The sequence below is a fragment of the Portunus trituberculatus genome, unplaced genomic scaffold, assembly GCF_017591435.1.
Source record: "Portunus trituberculatus isolate SZX2019 unplaced genomic scaffold, ASM1759143v1 PGA_scaffold_205__4_contigs__length_1045770, whole genome shotgun sequence".
Classification (NCBI taxonomy): Eukaryota; Metazoa; Arthropoda; class Malacostraca; order Decapoda; family Portunidae; genus Portunus; species Portunus trituberculatus.
The window spans coordinates 128,077-137,500 of NW_025541373.1; the positions used below are offsets into that span (position 1 = coordinate 128,077).

At 43.5% G+C, this 9,424-nt stretch overlaps 1 protein-coding gene across 1 annotated transcript in view; it reads left to right on the forward strand.

Annotated features, from left to right (window-relative positions):
- LOC123500347 (H(+)/Cl(-) exchange transporter 4-like) overlaps nt 1–9,424 on the forward strand; it is a 40,138-nt gene that overhangs the window by 16,523 nt on the left and 14,191 nt on the right. The window contains 6 exon segments of the mRNA XM_045249050.1: nt 878–1,025; nt 1,911–2,050; nt 4,195–4,377; nt 4,795–5,009; nt 6,769–6,877; nt 9,143–9,261. Coding sequence (XP_045104985.1) covers nt 878–1,025; nt 1,911–2,050; nt 4,195–4,377; nt 4,795–5,009; nt 6,769–6,877; nt 9,143–9,261 — 914 coding nt within the window.

Below are 9,424 nucleotides of genomic sequence, written 5' to 3' on the forward strand. Positions count from 1 at the left end.
AGAGAGAGAGAGAGAGAGAGAGAGAGAGAGAGACAGACAGACAGACAGACAGACAGAGAGTGTGTGTGTGTTTGTGTTGTTTGGTTGGGTTAAGAAAGAGAGATATAGAGACCAACAGAGAGAGAGAGAGTGTGTGTGTGTGTGTGTGTGTGTGTGTGTGTGTGTGTGTGTGTGTGTGTGTTTACCTATTTATAGTTTTACAGGGCCTGGGCTTTATGCTTGTGTGGCCCCGTCTCCATATCTACACTTATCCAGTCTTACTTTAAAAGTGTGCACACTCGTTGCAGACACTACTTCTTCATTTAAACTGTTCCACGTCTCAATACATCTTTGTGGGAAACTATATTTTTTAACATCTCTCAGACATCTTCCTTTTCTCAGCTTTTTACTATGCAATCTTGTGCTTCGACTGGCATATTCTTGTCTCAGGATCAGATACTCATTGTCCACTTGGTCCATTTCATTTATCAATTTATTAACTTGTATCAGATCCCCTCTCTCCCTTCTCTGTTCCAATGTTGGAAGATCCATAGCCTTTAGTCTCTCCTCATATGTCATCCCTTCAAGTTCTGGGATCATTCTTGTAGCCATTTTTTGTAGTCTCTCCAACTTCCTTATGTATGTGTGGGTGTGTGTGTGTTGGGTGTGTGTGTGTGTGTGTGTATGTGTGTGTGTGTGTGACATGGCTCTATTTTGTGTTTTTGATATATCCTACATTCTCTCTCTCTCTCTCTCTCTCTCTCTCTCTCTCTCTCTCTCTCTCTCTCTCTCTCTCTCTCTCTCTCTCTCTCTCTCTCTCTCTCTCTCTCTCTCTCACCTCCAGATTAAGACAATTCTGAGTCACATCACCTCCCATCACACCTTTCTACTCCTCCAGATTAAGACAATTCTGAGTGGCTTCATCATCCGTGGTTACCTTGGCAAGTGGACCCTGCTCATCAAGTCACTGGGAATGATTCTAGCTGTGTCTGCCGGCCTGTCTCTTGGCAAGGAAGGGCCTCTTGTGCATGTCGCTTGCTGCATAGGTGAGTGACAGGGACAGGGTGTGTGTGTGTGTGTGTGTGTGTTCACTGTTTGATCTGCTGCAGTCTCTGACGAGACAGCCAGACGTTACCCTACGGAATGAGCTCAGAGCTCATTATTTCCGATCTTGGGATAGGTCTGAGACCAGGCACACACCACACACCGGGACAACAAGGTCACAACTCCTCGATTTACATCCTGTACCTACTCACTGCTAGGTGAACAGAGGCTACATGTCAAAAGAGATACACCCAAATATCTCCACCCGGCCAGGGAATCGAACCCCGGTCCTCTGGCTTGTGAAGCCAGCGCTCTAACCACTGAGCTACCGTGTGTGTGTGTGTGTGTGTGTGTGTGTGTGTGTGTGTGTGTGTGTGTGTGTGTGTGTGTGTGTGTGTGTGTATTTACCTAGTTGTAGTTTTACAGGGCCTGGCCTTTATGCTCGTGTAGCCCTGTCTCCATATCTACACTTATCCAATTTTTCTTTAAAACTATGCACACTCTTTGCAGACACTACTTCCTCACTCAAACTGTTCCACATCTCAACACATCTTTGTGGGAAACTATATTTTTTAACATCTCTCAGACATCTTCCCTTCCTCAGTTTCTTACTATGCGATCTTGTGCTTCTAATGTCATATTCTTCTCTCAGGATTAGTTTCTCATTATCCACTTGGTCCATTCCGTTAATCAATTTATAAACTTGTATCAGATCCCCTCTCTCTCTTAGTGTGAGAGAGAGAGTAAAGGTTGTAATAATATTCACATTTTTTATACCAAACTGATAACTCTCTCTCTCTCTCTCTCTCTCTCTCTCTCTCTCTCTCTCTCTCTCTCTCTCTCTCTCTCTCTCTCTCTCTCTCTCTCTCTCTCTCTCTCTCTCTCAGGTAACATCCTCTCGTACATGTTTCCGAAATATGGCAAGAATGAGGCCAAGAAGAGAGAGGTGCTGTCCGCCGCTGCTGCTGTGGGCGTGTCTGTGGCCTTCGGAGCGCCCATTGGAGGAGTGCTCTTCAGCCTGGAGGAGGTGTGTGTGGCAGGCTTACTTGTGGCAGGCTAGACAAAATATTCCTGCTTGTGTAGTGTTTCCTTCTTACTGTATGCATTCTCTCCCCTCTTCTCCCCCACCCTCACTGTGCAACACTTTCTTCCTTCTCTCACCACTACTCTGTCCACCTCTCTAATGCAAGGGTTAACCAGTACTCTCAATCATTCACCACTACTCTGTCCACCTCTCTAATGCAAGAGTTAACCAGTACTCTCAATCATTCACCACTACTCTGTCCACCTCTCTAATGCAAGGGTTAACCAGTACTCTCAATCATTCACCACTACTCTGTCCACCTCTCTAATGCAAGGGTTAACCAGTACTCTCAATCATTCACCACTACTCTGTCCACCTCTCTAATGCAAGAGTTAACCAGTACTCTCAATCATTCACCACTACTCTGTCCACCTCTCTAATGCAAGGGTTAACCAGTACTCTCAATCATTCACCACTACTCTGTCCACCTCTCTAATGCAAGGGTTAACCAGTACTCTCAATCATTCACCACTACTCTGTCCACCTCTCTAATGCAAGGGTTAACCAGTACTCTCAATCATTCACCACTACTCTGTCCACCTCTCAAATGCAAGGGTTAACCAGTACTCTCAATCATTCACCACTACTCTGTCCACCTCTCTAATGCAAGGGTTAACCAGTACTCTCAATCATTCACCACTACTCTGTCCACCTCTCTAATGCAAGGGTTAACCAGTACTCTCAATCATTCACTACTACTCTGTCCACCTCTCAAATGCAAGGGTTAACCAGTACTCTCAATCATTCACCACTACTCTGTCCACCTCTCAAATGCAAGGGTTAACCAGTACTCTCAATCATTCACCACTACTCTGTCCACCTCTCTAATGCAAGGGTTAACCAGTACTCTCAATCATTCACCACTACTCTGTCCACCTCTCTAATGCAAGGGTTAACCAGTACTCTCAATCATTCACCACTACTCTGTCCACCTCTCTAATGCAAGGGTTAACCAGTACTCTCAATCATTTACCACTACTCAACACTTTCTTATAACAAATGGCAGCCAACCAGCCCTTACTTCCCAGCTGCTGTGTGTGAATGTGTTGCAGTCAGTAGAGTTTTGTCCTTTTTCATTATTGTTATTTCATTATTTATTTTATTTATCTATTTATTTATTTGTTTTTCTCTCTCTCTTTTTCCTAGCCTATAGCACCTGTAGGTAACTTGAAGGGTATTGGAAGTCCTTTTCTTCCACCCATTAGTGGCGCAGGCAATTTTATTCATAGTGGTGGGCATATTAGGGCCCACATCACCACCCAAGTACATCCTTAGTGTAACCACCTAGAACCTGGCTATCATGGTGACATGTAGCTAACTTTAAACCATGCAACAAATGGCAAAGTTTTAAGGCCGTACGTGGTGGGATTCGAACCTACGTGTGCCCGATCCCCACCTTATCCACTACACCGTCATCTCCTTGTAGCAGCTAGTATTGCCAGCCGCATATATACACCTGTGAACCTGCCTTTAACCCCTTCAGTACCAGGACACGTTTCCATATTCATTGTGGTTACTGTTTGGTCATTCTATACAGCTTCAGAAACTTGTGTGGGAGATTGAAAGAGTGAAGACTGTGGCCATTAATCTGATCTCCATAGACCCTTCCTAATGTCAATACAATGGTCTAATGGTACTAAGAAATCGTGGTAAAAGTGTGTCCCAGTACTGAAGGGGTTAACCTAGCACTCCACCTGCCCTGACATCCTGACTCCTTCACCCACTGCTACTGTATCAGGTTAGGTTAGGTTAGGCTGGTTAGGTTAGGTTAGGGTATTAGGAAGGGTGTGCCTCCTCCACCTCCTAACCTTAGCCAGCCCTCCTCCCTCTAGTAACTATAGGCAAAGATGTCGTGCAAAGGTGTAAGGTTAGGTTAGGTTAGGTTAGGTTAGGTTAGAAGTATGTTCTCCCCACACATATCCTAATCCAACATAGGCTAGCAATCTCTCTCTCTCTCTCTCTCTCTCTCTCTCTCTCTCTCTCTCTCTCTCTCTCTCTCTCTCTCTCTCTCTCTCTCTCTCTCTCTCTCTCTCTCTCTCTCTCTCTCAACCTAACCTAACCTAACCACCGCATTCTAATCTCCGCAGGCCTCGTATTACTTCCCACTAAAGACACTGTGGCGGTCGTTCTTCGCTGCGCTGGTTGCTGCGTTTGTGCTGCGTTCCATCAACCCCTTTGGCAACGAACATCTGGTGCTGTTCTACGTGGAATACAACAAACCGTGGATATTTATAGAGCTTGTGCCGTTCATCTTGTTGGGGATCATTGGGGTGAGTCAGAACGCTTACCTTGCTGGGGATCATTGGGGTGAGTCAGAGCACATATCAGTGATGCTAAAACAGGTAAAAGGAATACCCATATATGTCTGTCTCTGTTTTTCTCTCTCTCTCTTTCTCTCTTTCTCCTTTTCTCTCTCTTTCCAATTTCTTAAAACATGATTAATTTCTCGCTGCATCTCTTTTTGTCTCTATTTATCGATCTTTTTCTCTCTACCAGTCCTTTTCTCTATCTATCTCTCTATATGTATCTATCTATCTTCTTTATCTCTCTATCAGTCCTTTTGTCTATCTATCTTATTTGATGTAGGAAAGAGGGCTGTACATATCTGCTAATTTATCTCTCTCTCTCTCTCTCTCTCTCTCTCTCTCCTCTCTCTCTCTCTCTCTCTCTCTCTCTCCCCCCCACAGGGCATCATCGGCACCCTGTTTATCAAGTTTAACATCCGATGGTGTCGTTACCGCAAGACATCCATGCTGGGGCAGTACCCGCGCCTGGAGGTGGTGGTTGTGACTCTCATCACTGCCGCCATAGCTTACCACAACCCCTACACCAGGATGAACACCTCAAACCTCATCTATTTATTGTTCTCCCAGTGTGGTGTGGCTAATACTGATAGCTTGTGGTGAGTCTGTGTTTGCTAGTGTATGTGTGTGTGTGTGTGTTTACCTAGTTGTATTTTACAGGAGAGGAACCTATGCTCATGTTGTCCTGTCTCGGTATCTCACAGTGTCTAATTTTCTGTTAAAGTTGTGTATAGTCTGCACACACCACCTCTCTGTCCAGTCCGTTCCATATGTCTATCACTCTATGTGGGAAGCTGTTTTTCTTGAAGTCTATTCTGTAGTCGTCTTTTCTGAGTTTTAATCCATGTCCTCTTGTGTCCCTTGTGTCCCTCCTCAGCAGGTCCATCCTATCAGGAAGCTCCATATTATTCATTATTGTGTACATGGTCAACAGGTCGCCTCTTTTCTTCTCTGCTGCAGTGTTGGTAGAGAACAGATAGAGGCGACCTGTGTGTGTGTGTGTGTGTGTGTGTGTGTGTGTGTGTGTGTGTAATTCATATTCACTGTTTGATCTGCTGCAGTCTCTGACGAGACAGCCAGATGATACCCTACGGAGAGAGCTCATTATTTCCGATCTTCGGATAGGCCTGAGACCAGGCACACACCACACACCGGGACAACAAGGTCACAACTCCTCAATCTACATCCCGTACCTACTCACTGCTAGGTGAACAGGGCTACATGAGGAGACACACCCAAATATCTCCACCGTCGAACCCGGTCCTCTGGCTTGTGTGTGTGTGTGTGTGTGTGTGTGTGTGTGTGTGTTGGGACTTCTTGCTAACATCAGCCCCGCCATCACGGCTATATTTGTAAAAAAGTAAAATAATTATATACAATTTATACTGTTAACATTTAATTCAAGGGTTTGTATTTACCTAGTTGTATTGTACAGGGTTCAAGTGGGGCTCATAGTGTCCTGTCTCCATGTCTCCATTTATCTAATTTTTCCTGAAGGTTCAACACATTATTTGCTGTAACAACTTCACTCAATGCATTCCACTTCTCCACCATTCAGTGTGTGTATTTACCTAGTTGTAGTTTTACAGGGCCTGGGCTTTGTGCTTGTGTGGCCCCGTCTCCATATCTACACTTATCCAATTTTTCTTTAAAAGTGTGCACACTCGTTGTTGACACCACATCCTCACTCAAACTGTTCCAAGTCTCAACACGTCATTGTGGGAAACTAAATTTTTAACATCTCTCAGACATCTTCCCTTCCTCAGTTTCTTACTATGCGATCTTGTGCTTCGGATGTCATATTCTTCTCTCAGGATTAGTTTCTCATTATCCACTTAGTCCATTCCGTTGATCAATTTATAAACTTGTATCAGATCCCCTCTCTCCCTTCTCTGTTCCAGGGTTGGTAGATCCATAGCTTTTAGTCTCTCCTCATATGTCATCCCTTTAAATTCTGGAATCATTCTTGTAGCCATTTTTTGTAGTCTCCAATTTCTGTATGTGTTTCTTTTTATGGGGGGTCCACACAACTCCTGCATATTCCAATCTGGGTCTTATTTTAGTACTTATCAATTTCTTTGTCATTTCTTTGTCCATGTAGTGAAATGCTGCTAAATGTGTGTGTGTGTGTGTGTGTGTGTGTGTGTGTGTGTGTGTGTGTGTGTGTGTGTGTGTGTGTGTGTGTTTATATATCTTTCTGTTTGTCTGTTTATTTCAAGTGATTACTACTATTACTACTACTACTACTACTACTACTACTACTACTACTACTACTACTACTACTACTACTACTACTACTACTACTACTACTACTACCACCACCACCACCATCACCATACTACCTTGCTATCTCCACAGTGACTACCAGCGTAACTTCACCAGCGCCAACACAGCCATCGAGATCGCAGCGGCTGGCCCAGGGGTGGTGCGTGCTGTGTGGCTGCTGGCGCTGGCCCTAATATTCAAGGTAAGACAAGGGGAGCAGAACTGGATTAGGTGTGATTAGGTTAAGTTAGGTTAGGTTGGGTTAGATAATTGATGATACAAGAATGGCATTAACCGAGGGGACAGGATGCAGGAATTGAAGACTTAGGAGCGATGAACATTGATTTTGGTTGGTTTGAGTTGGGTTGGCATTATTTTCCCCCAATCCTCTTGAGTTAGATTGATTTAGTTTTCCCTTTGAGTGTTGTTTGCTGCCATTTTTATTGTTATCACTGCTATCATTGTTACTATCATTAGTGAAGTTCTCTTTGCGAGTGTTGGTTTTCATCGAATTGTTCCAAATCTCCTGAACACAAAGGCCGTGGCATTCAGGAGCGACAAGTTATTAGAGTCAGAGAAAGTGACAGGCAGGCAGCGTTCTAAATTTAGTATTAGTTTTTATTCCAGTATTCCTGTTTATCTTTTCTCTGTTCTAGTTTTCTAAATTTGTCATTGATGTGTATTGAAGTATTCCTGTCGGACATTTCTCTTTGCTCAAGTATTCTAAATTTAGTATTCGTGTTTTTATTAGTCAGAGAAAGTCACAAGGCAAGGCAGCATCAGGCGTGGAGATTGAGCTTTTCCTTTGAGTGTTGACTGATTTAAGTGACATTTGGTTAGGTTAGGTTAAGCAGGGTTAGGTTAGTTTAGTTTATTTAAAGGTTAAGCGTCAGGCGTGCAGATTGAGTTTTCCCTTTGAGTGTTCATTGGTTTGGTTAAGTATGGTTAGATTAGGTTGAATATGGTGGTTGACGTTTGAAAAGGGCAGGTTAAGCAGGGTTAGACTTGGTTAGTTTATTTGCAGATGAACTGTCAGACATGCAGATTGAGTTTTCCCTCTGAGTGTTCATTGATTTAGTTGATGTTTGGTTAGGGCAGAGTAAGCACGGTTAGGTTAGGTTAGGTTGAGCAGGGTTAGACTTGGTTAGTTTATATAAAGATCAAGTGTCAGGCGTGCAGATAGAGTTTTCCCTCTGAGTGTTGATTGATTTAGTTGACGTTTGGTTAGGGCAGGGTAAGCAGGGTTAGGTTAGGTTAGGTTGAGCAGGGTTAGACTTGGTTAGTTTATATAAAGATCAAGCGTCAGGCATGCAGATTGAGTTTTCCCCTGTGTGTTGATTGATTTAGTTGATGTTTGGTTAGGGCAGGGTAAGCAGGGTTAGGTTAGGTTAGTTAATTTAAGGTCAAGTGTTAGGCGTGCAGATTGAGTTTTCCCTTTGAGTGTTGACTGATTTGGTTAGATTAGGTTGGGTTAGGTTAGGATAGGCAAAGTAAGGTTAATATTAGGTTGGGTTGGGTTAAGATAGGTATTATTAATATTATTTTTTTAATGACCTATAGGACCTGTAGACACACTTAAAGAGTATGTGTGGGAAGCGCAGTTCAGTTTCCACCCACTAGCGGCGCAGGCAATTTTATTCATAGTGGTGGGCATATTAGGGCACATATCACCACCCAAGCACATCTTTAGTGTAACCTCCTAGAACCTGGGTATCATGGTGACGTAGCTAACTTTAAACCACGCAACAAATGGCAAAGCTTCAAGACGGTACGTGGTGGGATTTCAACCTACGCGTGGATGTCTGCCTGATCTCACCACCACCACCACCACCATCTTATCCACTACACCACTGCCTCCTGCCTAGGCTGGGTTAGATTAGGTGAGCTTATGTTAGGTCAGGTTAGGATAGGCTCGGTTCAGTATAGTTTGCCTAGATTGGGTCAAGTTAGTTTACATTGAATATTGCTTATGTTAGGTTAGGTTAGGTTAACTATAATTTGCCTAGATTGAGTGAGGTTACCTTACGTTGAATATTGCTTATGTTAACTCGGACAGTGTTGTGGTTGTGAGGTCATACCAGGTGTGTCAATGTCTCGTCTCTCCATAGTTCTAATCAGTTCATATATTCTCATTTATTTATTTTTTTTTTATTTTCCATTGTATTTTTCACATTTTTTTATTTATCATGGAAAAAGAGTGAAAGATAACATTATTTGATATACATTGCACTGTTTATATAATGCCATGCTGTATGTACAATATTCCTGACCTCTAGATGCACACAGTCTCATTGGACCTTGTGTAAAGCTGTTCTCTCTCTCTCTCTCTCTCTCTCTCTCTCTCTCTCTCTCTCTCTCTCTCTCTCTCTCTCTCTCTCTCTCTCTCTCTCTCTCTCTCTCTCTCTCTCTCTCTCTCTCTCTCTCTCTCTCTCTCTCTCTCTCTCTCTCTCTCCAGAATACCTCACAGTGTGTGGCAACAGTGTTCACCTTTGGTCTCAAGGTTCCCTGTGGTCTGTTCATCCCTTCACTAGCTATGGGGGCTATTATTGGCAGGCTGGTGGGCATTGGCATGGAGCAGCTGGCCTAGTAAGTACACACACACACACACACACACACACACACACACACACACACACACACACACACACACACACACACACACACACACACACACACACACACACACACACACTACCTGTATTGTTTTTTTCTTGCAGTATTGACAGTCTTTCTCTTCCTTCAAATGTGT